A 16524-nucleotide genomic window follows, 5' to 3' on the forward strand; every position below is an offset into this window, starting at 1 on the left:
TTCGGTTGATCTCTTATCTCCCCCACCTCTCCCTAACCTTCCCCCTGTAATTTGACAGTCTGTTTGATGCTTTACTGTCTCTGTATCTATCTTTTTGTTCAACAGTTTATAATATTCTTTATTATCCATAAATGAGTGAGATCATGTGATATTTTTTTTCCCTTGACTGTCTTATTTCACTTAGCATAATGTTCTCCAATTCCATCCAGGTTGCTGCAAATGGTAAGAATTCCTTCTTTTTTATAGCAGCATAGTATTCCATTGTGTAGATGTACCACAGTTTTCTGATCCAGTCATCTGCTGACGGGCACCTAGGCTGTTTCCAAATCTTAGCTATTGTAAATTGTGCTGCTATGAACATAGGGGTGCGTGTATCCTTTCTTATTGGTGTTTCCAGTTTCTTAGGATATATTCCTGGGAGTGGGATTACTGGTCAAATGGGAGTTCCATTTTCAGTTTTTTGAGGAAACTCCATACTGTTCTCCACAGTGGCTGCACCAGTCTGCATTCCCACCAGCAGTGCACGAGTGTTCCTTTTTCTCTGCATCCTCGCCAACACTTGTCATTTGTTGATTTGTTGTTGATAGCCATTCTGGCTGGTGTGAGATGGTACCGCATTTTGTTTTGATTTGCATCTCTTGGATAATTAGTGACTTTGAGCATGTTTTCATGTGTCTCTTGGCCTTCCTTCTGTCTTCTTTTGAAAAGATTCTATTTAGGTCTGTTGCCCATTTTTTTATTGGATCATTTATCTTTCTTTTATTAAGCTGTATAAGCTGCCTGTAGATGTTGGAGATTAAACTTTTACCAGTGATAACATTTGCAAATATGTTCTCCCATACAGTGGGCTTTCTTGTTGTTTTGTTGATGGTTTCTTTTGCTGAACAAAAGCTTTTTATTTTGATGTAGTCCCATTTGTTAATTTTCTCTTTAGCTTCCATTGCCCTAGGAACAGTATCAGTGAAGAATTTCTTTTGGCATATGTCTGAGATTTTGCTGCCTGTGGATTCCTCTAGTATTTTTATGGTTTCCATCTTATATTTAAGTCCTGTATTCATTTTGAGTTTATTTTTGTGTATGGTGTAAGTTGGTGGTCTAGTTTCATTTTTTTGCATGTATCTGTCCAATTATCCCAACACCATTTATTGAAGAGACTGTCTTGACTCCATTGTATGTTCATGTCTCCTTTGTCAAATATCAATTGAGCATAGTGGTTTGGGTTGATATCTGGATTCTCTATTCTATTCCAGTGATCAATATGTCTGTTCTTGTGCTAGTACCATGCTGTTTTGAGAACAGTGGCTTTGTAATACAGCTTGAAATCTGGTATTGAGATCCTTCCTACTTTATTCTTCTTTCTCGGGATTGCTGTGGCTATTCGGGGTCTTTTTTTATTCCAGATGAATTTTTGGAGAGTTCTTTCTAGGTCTGTGAAATATGCTGTTGGTATTTTAATGGGGAGTGCATTGAATGTGTAGATTGCTTTGGGTAGTATGGACATTTTAAAATATATATATATTTTATTGATTTTTTTACAGAGAGGAAGGGAGAGGGATAGAAAGTTAGAAATATCCATGAGAGAGAAACATCGAACAGCTGCCTCCTGCACACTGCCTACTGGGGATGTGCCTGCAACCAAAGTACATGCCCTTGACCGTAATCGAACCTGGGACCTTTCAGTCTGCAGGCTGATGCTCTATCCAGTGAGCCAAACCGGTCAGGGCTCATTCACATTTTCTAATGCGAGAGAAAAAAATAAAACCTTGGAAGTTCATCTTTGAAGTGGTTGGTTAATTGTTCATTATTAACAGCCAAAATTTTCATACCTATCTTGAGAACATTATTAGTATGTGTTATTCTTTGTAAACAGGACTACTTTTTAAAGGTTTGTTTTTAGCCATGCCTCAGTGTGTCTATAGACAAGTTTCAAACCTGTCAGTAGTATATAATGCTCATCTTGTATGTTTCATTGATGTTTCTATCTATCTCTATCTATCTCATGGTTGGGGTGGGGGAAATTAGGACCTCTGCTACTTTGTATAGGATAGTGTTCCCGACACCAGTACATTAAAGATATTTCATCTTTTTTTTCTTAATCTTCACCCAAGGATATTTTTTCCATTGATTTTCAGAGAGACAAGAGAAATACCGATGTGAGAGAAACACATCAATTGGTTGCCTCCTGCTGATAACTGTCTGTGGGGCGACCAAGTCACAGGCTTGGGTAGAGCCTGTAACCAAGGTACATGTCCTTGACCAGAATCGAACCCAGGACCCTTTGGTCCACAGGCCAATGCTCTACCCACAGAAACAAACCAGCGAGGGCTTGATATTTAATCTTTTTTAAAAAAATCATCCTCACCTGAGGACATGTTTATTTAGAGAGTTGAATCAAAACCTGCAACTGTCCAGTGCACAAGATGACACTCCAACCTACTAAGTCACATTAGCCTGGGCATGATATGTCTTCTTTTTTTAAAATATATTTTGATTTTATTGATTTATCAGGAGAGAGAGAGATAGAAACATCAATGATGAAGGAGAATCACTGATCAGCTTCCTACTGGGGACTATGCCCACTGGGCATGTGCCTTGATCTTGGAATTGAATCGTGACCTCCTAGTTAGGTCAGTGCTCAATCATGAAGCCACACCAGACAGGCAAGATATGCCTTTTTGAATGCATTGTATCAATTCAACTTTTGATTTAAAATGATTTCATTAAAATTTAAATACTGCTAATTTAGAAATGAGTATTTTTATACTTTACCCCATTTTACAAAGAACTTTATTGAATATTAGAGGCCCGGTACAAGAATTCATGCACCAATTGTGTCCTTTGACCTGGCCTATGGGATCAGGTCGAAACCATCTCTCCGACATCCCTGATGGGGTCCCGGATTGCAAGAGGGCATGGGCCAGGCCGAGGGACCCCACCAGTGCACGATTGGGGCCGGGGAGGGACGTGGGAGGTCGGCCAGCCAGAAAGGAACTGCAGGAGGGCTCCAGGGCATGTCTGGCCCATCTTGCTCAGTCCTGATCGGCTGGACACCAGCAGCAAGCTAACTTACTGGTTGGAGCGTCTGCCCCTTGTGGTCAGTGTATGTCATAGCGAGTGGTTGACCAGACAACTGTCTGCCTCCTGGTGGTCAGTGCACATTATAGCTACTGGTTGACCTGTCGACTGCCCCTTGGTGGTCAGTGCACATCATAGTGACGGGTTGACTGCCCCTGGTGGTCAGTGAACATCATAGCATGTGGTTGAGTGGCCTTACCATATCATTAACATATCATGCTTTGGTTGAAAGGATGACTGAACACTTAACATATTAGGCTTTTATTATATAGGACTAGAGGCCTGGATCAAGAATTCATGCACGGGTGGGGCCCCTTGGGGTGGCCTGTGAGGATTGGGCCCCAGCTCGCGCCTACAGCCCTGCAGCCCCAACTGGTACCCTGCCATGGCCTGGCGGCGCCCCCTCAACTGCTCTACCATCCTTCCTGTGGGGCGATTGATTGGGACTGGGCCCCCTGCCGCCCCTGCTGATAACTGTCTGTGGGGCGATCAGTTGGGGCCAGGTACCCCATCCAGCTTCCTCAGTGCCTGGGAGCTGAGCCGCAACCTCTATCCCCACTGTCATCGATTGTTGCCCTCTGTGGGGTGATCAGTGGAGCAGTCAGGTCCCTGCTTGCACCCACCTTGGCCTGGCACCACCCGCTCCCCTGCTGCACCATCCTGCTGCGGTCCTCCTCTCATCGGGGCCTATTGGGGCCAGCAGCTCCTCCACTGCTGCCTGCTGCCAGTGCTGCTCGCTGACACCCACCATGTTCCGTGCTGCCCCCTGGTGGTCAACATATTTCATAGTGAGCGGTCGTACTCCAGTCAAACAATTTGCATATTAGACTTTTATATGTATAGAATATAGATAATACAGTATAAGCAATTTATTATACATTTAAACACTTAATTCACTACATTTTAAGTTCTTTTTGTAATACCAGTTGCAAAATTGTTTATCTATAGTTTATCTTACATATTGTTATGGAAGTTTATTACTTCAAAGTGGTCTATAACAGAGTATAATTGAAACTGTATTGATTAAGTTATAACTCACCATTGCACCCACCTTCCCAACTACCATTCTACTTTTTGTTTCTATGAATTTGATTTAAGTACTTCATATGTGTGGAATCATACAATATTTTTTCTTTCTTGACTGGCTTATTTTACTTTGCATAACGTCCTTGAAGTTAATCTTTGTTGTAGCATGTGTCAATATTATAGGACTCAGCCTATCATTTTCAAAGCTGACTAATATTCCATATTCCATTTTATGTGTATAACTTATGGTACTTATTCAACTATGAATCAAAATTTAGTTTGCTTTTATCTCTTGGCTATTGGGAATAATGCTTCAAAGAACAACAGTTGTGTAATGATCTCTTTGAGACCCTGCTTTGAATTTTTTAAATATATACACTAAAAGTGGATTGCGTAATATGGTAATTCTGTTTTTAATTTTTTTTTTTTTTAGAAACTACCATATTATCTTCCATAACAATTGTGCATTCTACATTAGTACACCGACATTATAGCAAGGGTTTGTTTCTCCATATCTTTACTTATACTTATTAGGTTTTTGATGGTAGCCATCTTACTGGGTGTAAAGTAACTTGTCATTGTCATTTTGATTTTCATTTTTCTAATGAATGATGTTGAATATGCTTTAATCAAGTTATTTGAATTTTTTGTTGTTGAGTTGTAGAAATTATTTTTATCTCTTCTGTCTTTTTCTGCCTATTAACCCCTATCAGCTATATGATTTGTCGTTTTTTATTGTTGTTCAATTCTACAGGTTGTATTTCACACTGTTGATAGTGTTCTTTAATGCACAAACGTTTTTGAGGTTGACATAGTCCCCTTTGTCTATTTATACTCTTGTTGCCTGTGAGTTTTCTGTTTTAACCAAGAAATCTTTGCCACATTTCAGGTCATCAATTATTTCTTCTATGTTTTTTCTAGGAGTTTTATAGTTCTGGGTTTTACACTTAGGTCTTAATCCATTTCCAGTTAATTTTTGTATGGGTCCAACTTCATTCTTTTCAACATTTCCTGCAGCATTTGTTGATAAGATTGTCCTTTTCCTAGTCTTGGTACCCTTCTTGGAGATCATTTCACCATATAATGGAGGATTCACTTCTGGAATTTTTGTTCTATTTCATTAGTTTCCTGTCTTCATTTACTTAAGAAAATGTTTTTATTTTTTAGAGAGAAGGAGCGGGGGGGGGGGGGGGGGGGTAGAAGAAGAGCTAGAAAGAGAAAGAGAGAAACATCAATTGGTCACTTCCGGCATGGCCCCGACAGGGAATAGAGCCTGCAACCCCAGCATGTGCCCTGACCAGGAATGAATTGGTGACCTCCTGGTGTATGGCTAATGCTCAATCACTGAGCCACTCAGGCCAGGCAAAATACTCTACTACTTTACTGTAGGTTTGTAATGTTTTAATCAGCAAGTTTGACACCTCCCACTTTATTCTTTTTTAAGATTGTTTGACTAGCCCTAACCAGTTTGGCTCAATGGATAGAGTGTCGCCCTGCAGACTGAGGGGTCCCAGTTTCGATTTCAGCCAAGGGCACATGCCCAGGTTGCAGGCTTGATCCCCAGTGTGGGACGTACAGGAGGCAGCCGATCAATGATTCTCTCTCATCATTGATGTTTCTATCTATCTCTCCCTCTCCTTTCTCTCTGAAATCAATAAAGAAATATATTTAAAAAAATACCTGTTAGAATTGTATAGTCCTAGGAATAAGAAAGCAAGCAAGAGCCCATTAGGGTTTATTTTGTTACTAGAAGCCCGGTGCACGAAATTCGTGCACGGCGGGGGGTTGTCCCTCAGCCCAGCCTGTACCCTCTCCAATCTGGGACTCCTGGAGGGATGTCCGACTGCCCGTTTAGGCCCGATCCTGGTGGGATCGGGCCTAAACGGGCAGTCGGACATCCCTCTCACAATCCAGGACTGCTGGCTCCCAACTGCTTGCCTGCCTGCCTGCCTTCCTGATTGCCCCTAACTGCTTCTGCCTGCCAGCCTGATCACCCCCTAACCACTCTGCTGCCAGCCTGGTTGATGCTTAACTGCTCCCCTGCCAGCCTGTTTGCCCCCAACTTCCCTCCTCTGCCAGCCTGGTCACCCCTAACTGCCCTCTCCTGCAGGGTTGATCACCTCCAACTGCCCTCCCTTGCAAGCCTGGTCCCTCTCCACTGCCCTTGCAGGCCGGGTGCCTCCCAACTGCCCTCTCCTGCTGACCATCTTGTAGTGGCCATCTTGTGTCCACATGGGGGCAGGATCTTTGACCACATGGGGGCAGCTATATTGTGTGTTGCAGTGATGATCAATCTGTATATTACTCTTTTATTAGATAGGATAGAGGCCTGGTACAGGGGTGGGGGCCAGCTGGTTTGCCCTGAAGGGCGTCCCGGATCAGGGTGGGGGTTCCCTTGGGGTGTGGGGTGGCCTGAGCGAGGGGCCTGTGGTGGTTTGCAGGCCGGCCACGCCCCCTGGCAACCCAAGAGGAGGCCCTTGTATGTGGAATTTATTTTCCTTCTACAATTGAAACTTTGTAGCCTGGGGCGGCAGCCATTTCTGTGGCAGTTAATTCACCTTCTACAATTGAAACTTTGTAGCCTTAAGCGGGCGAGCCCGGCCAGGGTGTGCGGAAAGCTTTGCTTCCCCTGTTGCCGGCGGCAACCCTGGCCTGCTCTCTCAAGCTCCATTCTGCCGCCATTTGTTTGAATTTGTTTACTTTCTATAATTGAAACTTTGTAGCTTGAGTGGAGGCTTAGGCCTGGCAAGGGCAGGCGGAAAGCTTGGCTTCCTCTGTTACCTAGGAAACCTTGCTCTCTGTGGCTGTAGCCATCTTGGTTTGGGTTAATTTGCATGCTCGCTCTGATTGGATGGTGGGCGTGGCTTGTGGCTGTGTTGGAGGTATGGTCAATTTGTATATTTGTCTATTATTAGATAGGATTCTGAGTAAAAAATGAGAACTAAGAACCTTAAATTTCCTCTTAAATTAGAAATAGTATTAAGATTGTACTTTTATGTTTTCTTATAACCACTGGTACAACAATATGAATTTAAACTGAGTTTACAGCATATAGATTCTGGTGCTGTTACTATACATATGAAAATTGGAATGCCTCATTTATATTTTATATTTAAAAACGCATACCTTATTTTTTTGCTTTTAGGTTATGAAATGGTCTTTGCAAGATGGTCTGTCCTTGAGTTGGAGATTTTTAAGGCTGACATATGCTGGTATTTTATCTTCTAGAAGTGGACTATAATTTCTTCTCTTACAACAACCACATAAACAGATAAAGTATCAAAGATCTGTTCTGTGTCCAGTATGACAGCCACGACTCATGGCTCTCCAATAGGAGGGGATGACAGCCAGGGCCATACTCCTGATGGACATTCTCAGCCTCCTTTTCAACAGAATCAGGTAGGATATTAAGGCTTTATTATTTTGGGTGCTCAACAGTATCACACACCCTGAATAATTTGTAAAGTTATCATAAATGCTATTGCCATTATAAATTACACTTAAAAGTTACTGAGACTCTTAGCAACTGGAAACCTACTGTACATATTTGAGAGTGTACTTCTGTGTTTTTTTGTATGTAAGACCTTGTGTTTGAATTTGAGGGCAAAAACCATTAAAGCAGTCATTGTACCCTTTATTGTAAGCACACTAACCTTATGACTCTGACTAAATAATATAATAAATAAGTCTTAGTTTTTTGTATCATTAAAATGAGGATACATGAAATAATATATGTAAAGGACTTTACATAGATTTTAGTGTCAACGTTGTATGCATGCTGGTGTGGAAATCTTTTTCTTTGGAAATATTTGTATATGATAAGTGGGAAATAATTGTAAAAGGCTTAACAGTCCTCCTTTATTTCTGAATTTGGTTATTTTTACTTTTTCTTGGTCAGTTTTAGGGAGGATTAATCAATTTTATTACATTTTGCAAAGAATTCTCTTCGTTTTGTATTTTCATTTGTATATGTTACTTTTAATCTTTATTAATTCACTCCTTTGGATTTGGTTTGCTATTTCCTGGTTTCTTGATATGGAAATTTAGATAATTAATTGTACAGCTTTTTGTTTTTGTATTATTTAAATACTGTAAATCTTGGCAAATCCCATCCCATGACGTTTTATGTGTTTTCTGTCTCCTGTCATTTAGTTAACATCTTTTAAAATTTGTGCTTTTATTCTTCTTGGATGTTAACATTTTTTAAAAATTATAACATGTGCTTCATTTTTAAGCAATTGGAAGATTTTCTACTCTTTGTGGACAGAAACTGTTTTTTTGGTGTGTTTTTTTTAATGATGTTATTACTTGGGAATTTATTGAGGCATTGCCCAGCATATTTTAATTTACTAAGTACTTGAAGAAATATTATATATTACTAGAGGCCCGATGCATGAATTTGTGCACAGGTGTGGTCCAGCCAGCCTGCCCCCGATCGGCCCCGCCCCTTAGTTGAAGTCCAGGTCAAGGGGACAATTTGCATATTAGCCTTTTATTATATAGGACTACAGGCCTGATGCACAAAATTCGTGCAAGAGTAGGCCTTCCTTCCCCTGGCTACCAGCACCAGCTTCCCTTCGGCACCTGGGACCCAGGCATTCCTATGTCCGCTGGCAGGCACCCGGGACCCGGGCTTCCCTTCCATCAGGCACCAGGACCTGGGCTTCTCTCACAGCCTGGCTTCATCTGGAAGGATGTGTGGTCTAATTAACGTATTTGCTTTTATTATTATAGATTATTATTATAGATGATGTTGCATTCATTATACATGTCAGTTATTTGAGTTATTTGCAGTTTGCTCATTATACTTTCCAAGTTGCCTTGTTTTGTTTTAAATCAGCTGGTTTTGCCTAGCCAGTTTTGCTAAGTGGATAGTGCATCAGTCTACAGTCTGAAGGGTCCTGGGTTCAATTTCAGTGAAGGGCACTTGCCCGAGTTGTGGCTTGGTCTTTGTAGGGGGCATGCAGGAAGCAGCTGATCAGTGACTCTCTCTGATCATTCATGTTTCTATCTCTACCTCTCCCTTCTTCCTTGAAATCATTGAAAATATACCCTATATAATAAAAGGCTGATATGCAAATCAACCAAATGGCAGAATGACCAGTCGCTGTCGTGCACTGACCACCAGGGGGCAGACGCTCAACACAGTAGCTGCCCCCTGGTGGTCAGTGAACTCCCACCAGGGGAGGGCCGCTCATCCAGAAGCCCTGAGCCAGTCTCACGGCTGTTGAGTGTATGGTGGTGGTGGGAGCCTCTCCTGCCTCCACGGCAGCACTAATGATGTTTGACTGCCAGCTTAGGCCCGCTCTAGTGGGGAGTGGGCGTAAGCCGTCAGTCTGACATCCCCCGAAGGCTCCCGGACTGCAAGAGGTCGCAGGCCAGGCTGAGGGGATGCTGCCCCTCCCCTCACCCCCCCCCCCCCCGATTGCTGAATTTCATGCACCGGACCTCTAGTTTAAAAAGAAGTAAATAAGTAAGTGTTTTTATTAATAAATTAGGTGTTTTATTACTAGTGAAAACATTGGTTAATCACTACCTGGAATTGTGGACTTACCCAAATTCACTGTTTTAGTAATTCTAGCTAGATATATTTTGAACTTATAAGATACATACAAATTGAAAATAGTGTTTTATTTTTTCTGTGTGTGTGATTGGACCATTAACTAAATAGATATCTCTTTAATCTCCAGTAATTCTTGCTACCTTAAGATCTCACATATATTGGTGGTCATAAACTTACTTTATAGTTCTATTCTATAAAGTAAGTTTATAGTTGTAATGCAAATAAATAACACATGAATAAATTGTGTTTTGTATACTGAGAATTTTAAATCTACCTTTGTGTATTCTTGTGTTAGTATAACTCTAGTACATTTTAGGTGGGTTCTTGTTATTAGGGAAGTCTTTTCCTATTCTTATTTTTAAAGCACTTATTATTTATGTTGTCTTTTATAAATTACCCTAAATCCAATGATTTTAAATTGTTCTCTTGTTTTATTTTTTAACTAGAGGCCCGGTGCACGAAATTCATGCACGGGGGGGGGTGGTGGTGTCCCTCAGCCCAGTCTGCACCCTCTCCAATCTGGGACCCCTCAAGATGTCCTACTGTCGGACATCCCTCACAATCCAGGACTGCTGGCTCCCAACTGCTTGCCTGCCTGCCTGCCTTCCTGATTGCCCCTAACCGCTTCTGCCTGCTAGCCTGATCACCCCCTAACCACTCCCCTGCCAGCCTGACTGATGTCTAACTGCTCCCCTGCCAGCGTGTTTGCCCCCAACTTCCCTCCTCTGTTGGCCTGGTCACCCCTAACTGCCCTCCCCTGCAGGCTTGATTGCCCCCAACTGCTCTCCCTTACAGGCCTGGTCCCTCCCAACTGCCCTCCCTTGCAGGCCTGGTCTCTCCCAACTGCCCTCCCCTGCTGGCCATCTTGTGGTGGCCATCTTGTGTCCACAGGGGGGTAGGATCTTTGACCATATGGGGGCAGCTATATTGTGTGTTGGAGTGATGGTCAATCTGCATATTACTCTTTTATTAGTTCGGATAGAGGCCTGGTGAATGGGTGGGGGCCCACTGCTTTTCCCTGAAGGGTACCCTGGATCAGGGTGGGGGTTCCCTTGGGGTGTGGGGCGGCCTGGGCGAGGTGCCTGTGGTGGTTTGCAGGCCGGCCATGCCCCCTGGTGACCCAAGCGGAGGCCCTGGTATCTGGGACTTATTTATCTTCTACAATTGAAACTTTGTAGCCTGGAGCAGAGCCAAGCCTTCTGCTCACTCTGTGGCGGCAGCCATTTCTGTTGGAATTTATTTATCTTCTACTAGTAGCCCTGCGCATGAATCCATGCGCCAGTAGCTCGATGCCACCCTCCAGTAGCTCTCCGTCTGCTGCTCCACCCTCCTGTAGCTCCCCCCGTCTTTCCCCCGCCCCTCCTCATAGCTTGCTGCCCTGCCCCCTCCTGTAGCTCTCTGCTGCCCGCTTGTAGCTCGCTGCCCCACCCTCCTGCTGATCCGTGATCCCGTCGTTACACGGTCGGTCCTTATGCTTCATGGCATAACGACCATTTGCAAATTACATTTTTATTGTATAGGATACTTGTAACTTTGTTGCCTTAAGCAGAGGCTTGGGCTGGCCAGGGTGTGCGGAAAGCTTGGCTTCCTCCATCGGCGGGGAAACCCAAGCCTCCCTCCTGCTCTCTCTGTGGCTGCAGCCATCTTGGTTGGGTTAATTTGCATACTCGATCCTGATTGGCTGGTGGGCGTGGCTTGTTGGTGTAGTGGAGTAATGGTTAATTTGCATATTACTCTTTTATTAGATAGGATATGCTTTTATTTTTTTTCTTAGAGAAAGAAGGGAGAGGGACATAAAGATAGAAATATTGATGAGAGAGAAACATCAATAAGCTGCCTCCGGCATTCAACCTGGACATGTGCCCTGACTCGAAATCCAAGCCATGAACCAGGTTCATGGGTCACTAAGCCATGCAAGCCAGGCCTTTTTTCATTTTTCATAGGCTTTTTAGTTTTTAGGTTTACAATAGAGTTGCAGAAAGTACAGAGTTTCCATATGCCTGCCCCTTATCATTTATCTTTTTCCACCAGAGTGGTATGTTAAAAATCAGCGAAAGAAACTACATTGGCCATCATTATCACACAAGCTGTAGTTTATATTACACTTCATTTTGTCTTTTGTTATATTCTGGATTTTCTACAAATGTTTAGTTTTATAGATACACTGTTCTAGTATTATCACTGCCCTAAAATCTGCTCTGCCCATTCATTCCTCCCTTGCAGAAAGCCTGGGCCATGACTGTTTTTTTACGTGGCTTTTATAGTTTTGCTTTTTCCAGAAAATAATATATTTGGAATCAGAAAGTAGCATTTTCAGATTGGCTTCTTTCAATTAGTCTTATGCATTTAAAGCTTTTCTCTGTTTTCATAGCTTGATATCTCTCGTAAATTTTTTTTTTTTCTTCGTATGTTTGAAGAATATCTTGGTTCATGATTGCTTCCAAGTTTTGGTTCTTTTGAATAAAGTTGATATAAACATCCATCCATATTCAGGTTTTGGGGGGACAAAAGTTTTCAATTTATTTAAATAAACACCTATGCATGTGTTTGCTGGATTAGAGATGGTTTAATTTTATAAGAAACTGCCAAACTCTGTACCATTTTATGATCAAGGTATTTCCCCTGCCAGGTAAATAGGGTGACTGTACCATTTTAGTTTCCCACCAACAATAAATGAGAGTTCCTGTTGCTGCATATCTTTACCTGCATTTGGTATGTAAGGGTTTTAGATTTTGGCCATTCTAACAGATGTGTGTGAAATCTCATTGTTTGTGTTTTTTAAATTGCAGTTTTCTGATGACATGTTGAACAACTTTTCATATACTCACTTGCCATCTGTATATCCTCTTTGTAAGGTGTCTGTACAGGACTTTTGCTCATTTATTAGTGTAGTTGTTTTGTTATTGGTGACTTTTAAGAGTTCTTTTTATATTTTGGGTAATGGTCCTTTATTTTGCAGTGTTTTCTCTCACTTTGTACATTTTCTTTCATGAAACAGAAATTGTTAATTTTAGTGAAATTCAGTTTTATTAATTCTTTCTTTGATGTATAGTGCCTTTGATGGTGTGTCAAAAGTAATCGCCAAACCCATTGTCATACAATTTTGCCAATGTTATATTTTATGAGGTTTACAGTTTTGCATTTTACATTTAGGTTTCTGATTCCTTTTGAGTTAATTATTGTGAAGGGTATATGATCTAGTTTAGTTTTAGTATGGCCCCCCATTTTTTCTTAATAATGGTCAGTTATTCCAGCAATATTTGTTGAAAGACTATTTTTTCTCTATTGTATTATCTTTGCTCCTCTGTCAAAGATAAGTTGACTGTTTTCATGGGTTTATTTCTACATATTTCTCCATCCTTTGAATTTTAACCTACATTTGCCTTTATATCTAACTTTTAAACAAGCTTTAAATTAATTAACATCAAGTTGGATTTTGCTTTTTGATCCACTCCATCTTAAATGGTATATTTAAATTGTTGATGTTTAAAATTATTGTTGAAATAATTTCAATAATACATTCCCTATTTGTTACTTTTTTCTATTTATAGTCTTTATCCAAATTCCTATTTTTATTTTTAACTTTGTTTCTGCTTTTTGTTTCATTTGAAAATTTTATCATTCCCTTTCCTCCTTATTAACACTTTTTTTAACCTTCCTAGTGGTTGCCTTAGAGTGTGTAACATAAACTATAACACTATACAGCTCCATGGTTAGTTAAATTACTTATAATGACAAATTATTCCTAATTCCTCCCTCTGATTTTTTAATCATTGAATACCTTCTTGCTTATATTATTTTGAAAAAAATTGTTAATGTTATTTAAGAATAAGAAATACAAATTTTTTATTTTACTTTCAACTTCTCCTCTAATGCTTTTCTTTGTTTATATAGATTCAAGTTTCTGACCTACTCACTAACCTTCTCTTTGAAGAACTTAAACATTTTTTATTTTTTATTTCATTTTATTTTATTTTTAAAATATATTTTATTGATTTTTTTACAGAGAGGAAGGGAGAGGGATAGAGAGTTAGAAACATCAATGAGAGAGAAACATCAATTAGCTGCCTCCTGCACACCCCCCACCTGGGGATGTGCCCGCAACCAAGGTACATGTCTTTGACTGGAATCGAACTTGGGACCCTTCAATCCACAGGTTTGGCTCTATCCACTGAGCCAAATTGGTTTGGCTCTATCCACTGAGCCAAACTGGTTTGGCTCTATCCACTGAGCCAAACTGGTTTGGCTCTATCCACTGAGCCAAACCAGTTAGGGCATCTAAAACATTTTTTAAAAGCAAGGTCTAAGATTAAAAATGGTGATGGAGTAAATGGATGCTGCATGGACATGTTCCCAGGTCCAAACTGGAATTACAACTAAAATATAGGAAAACTTACTGAGTAATCAGCGGAAGACTCTCTGGAGAGAACTCTGATACTCAAGGACCAAGTGGAGACTGCATAGAAGCTGGTAGGAGAGTGGAGGTACATAAGGGCTGGCTGGCCCCGAAGTCCAACAGAGATATTTCAGCTGTGGATACTGGGCCCATCAGCAGAGAGAACCAGAACCTAGAAGGTACCCATATAATATCTGGCTGTGTAAAGCAGCGGGGTATCTGACAGCCAGGGAGAGATGGCTGGAAATTCAGGTACCCTCTTAAAGGGCCAACACATAAAATTCGCTGTGGAGCCCACTACTTGTGCTGTGAAAGAGGAATAGCAGAATGGATTGGAGCTCAGTTAGCAATAGCAAGGATGGAGGGCACTGGTATAGACACCCCAGTTTCCTGTGCTGAGCCATTCCCTCACACTGCAGAGGTCATTTTTCTCATGCAGACAGTTGCTATACAGTAGGTCCTCTGGTTACGTCGGAGATCTTTTCCTATGGCGCGATGTAACGCGATTTTGATGTAAGTCGGAACCCACCTACATAAGCACCTACGTCACTCACATGGAGCACATACACAGTAGTAATGAAGTGAAACTAAAAAAAATTTAAAAGAAAGATAACAATTCCTGACCTTTACTTGTGGTAAATAAATAAAAAACATAAAGCACATATGTACATACATTGAAATGATGGGATTTTTTTTTTTTTTTTTAATAAATACTGTAAATGGGAGATGGTGACTTAACTGCGAAATGACATATGTTTAGTTCAACGTAACCTGAGGACTGCCTGTACAGGTGTCATTACCTGAGGGTAATTCAGCAGACCTACTCTATCGGTAAACTCCTTGCCACTTCCGAGACTAACAGTTAGCCTCCAGGCAGAAACAGTTACCATATCCTGTTGAGAAAAACTCTTGCCACACCTGTGAGTGATTACCTGAGGGCAGATAAATCAGAATCCTATCAGTCAGCCTGATATAATTAGTCAGAAATAGCATTTGACAGTGTCCTGCACTAAAGATTCAGAGGTGTAGTAGATCTACCTAATACATAGTCACGTAACAAATGGGCAGAGAAAATGAGGAAAAAAGAACCCACAAATGAAAGGACAAGAGAATTCTCCAGAAGAAGACATAAATGAAAGTTAGATAAGAAATTTATCTGAAACAGATTTCAGAATAATGATGGTAAAGATGCTCAACAGCATGAGAAAAGATATAATAACTGTGAAAAAAGAACAGTCACAAAGAATGGCAGCAAATAAAGAACACATTGGAATGAATACACAGCAGAAGGCTCTGGACCGAATCAGTGAATTAGAAGACAAGGTTAAAAAACCCCACTCAATCAGAGAACCCAAAAAAAAGACAATTAAAACACAGGACCATCTTAAGGGAAACAAAACAGTATTCGAATGGCACGTGTATCAGAAGAGGCAGAAAGGGAGAACAGGATAGAAATAATAGCAGAAAACTTTCCTAACCTGGTAAAGGAAAATGTCACACAAGTGCAGTATGCACAGAGAACCCCAAACACAACCCAAACAGGACCATGCCCAGGCACATCAGAATTAAAATGGCAAAAATTAAAAACAGAACATTAAAGGCAGCAAGAGAAAAGCAAATTCTTACCTACAAAGGAGCTCCATAAGGCTGACACCTGATTTCTCCTAAGAAACTATACAGGCCAGAAGGGAATGGCAAGAAGAACTCAAGGTAATGGAATGCAAGGATTTGAGACCAAGCTTACTATATCCAGGAAGGCTAGCATCCTGTTTAATAAAAGAATAATATGCAAATTGACCATCACTCCAACACACAAGATGGCCAGGAGGGGAGGGCAGTTGGGAGGGACCAGGTCTGCAAGGTAGGGCAGTTGTGGGCGATCAGGCCAGCAGGGGAGGGAAGTTGGAAGGGACCAGGCCTGCAAGGGAGGGCAGTTGGGGGCGATGAAGCCTGCAGGGGAGGGCAGTTAGGGGTGACCAGGCCGGCAGAGGAGGGGAGTTGGGGGCGACTGGGCCTGCAGGGAAGGGCAGTTGGTGGGGACCCAGGCCTGCAGGGGAGAGCAGTTGGGGGTTCCAGGCCTGCAGGGGAGGGCAGTTTGAGGCAAACAGGCTGGCAGGGGAGCAGTTAGGCATCAATCAGGCTGGCAGGGGAGTGGTTAGGGGGTGATCAGGCTGGCAGGCAGAAGCGGTTAGGGGCAATCAGGAAGGCAGGCAGGCGAGCAGTTGGGAGCCAGCAGTCCTGGAGTGTGAGAGGGATGTCCGGCTGCCCGTTTAGGCCCCATCTGGTAGGATGGGGCCTAAACGGGCAGCCGGACATCCCTCGAGGGGTCCCAGATTGGAGAGGGTGCAGGGTGGGCTGAGGGACATACACCCCCATGCACGAATTTCATGCATTGGGCCTCTAGTTCATAAAAGAAGGTAAAATAAAGAGCTTCCCTGACCAAAAAAAAAAAAAAAAAGGCTAA

The 16524-nt window shown here is 41.8% G+C and overlaps 1 protein-coding gene across 18 annotated transcripts in view; it reads left to right on the forward strand.

The window, feature by feature from the left end:
• Positions 1–16524, forward strand: part of LOC307096473 (ubiquitin carboxyl-terminal hydrolase 9X-like) — a 221341-nt gene that overhangs the window by 12602 nt on the left and 192215 nt on the right. For 16 of the 18 annotated variants that reach the window (XR_013813295.1, XM_079766139.1, XM_079766132.1 and 13 more), the window contains one exon: positions 7247–7500. Coding sequence is in view for 17 of the 18 variants with exons in the window: in XM_079766139.1 (XP_079622265.1) it covers positions 7405–7500 (96 nt within the window). In the remaining variant the exon portion in view is untranslated. The remainder of the gene's footprint in view (positions 1–7246; positions 7501–16524) is intronic. The other 2 variants (XM_079766133.1, XM_079766134.1) reach the window with 1 other exon arrangement.

This window comes from Cnephaeus nilssonii (genome assembly GCF_951640355.1).
Source record: "Cnephaeus nilssonii genome assembly, chromosome: Y".
In the NCBI taxonomy this organism is placed as follows: Eukaryota; Metazoa; Chordata; class Mammalia; order Chiroptera; family Vespertilionidae; genus Cnephaeus; species Cnephaeus nilssonii.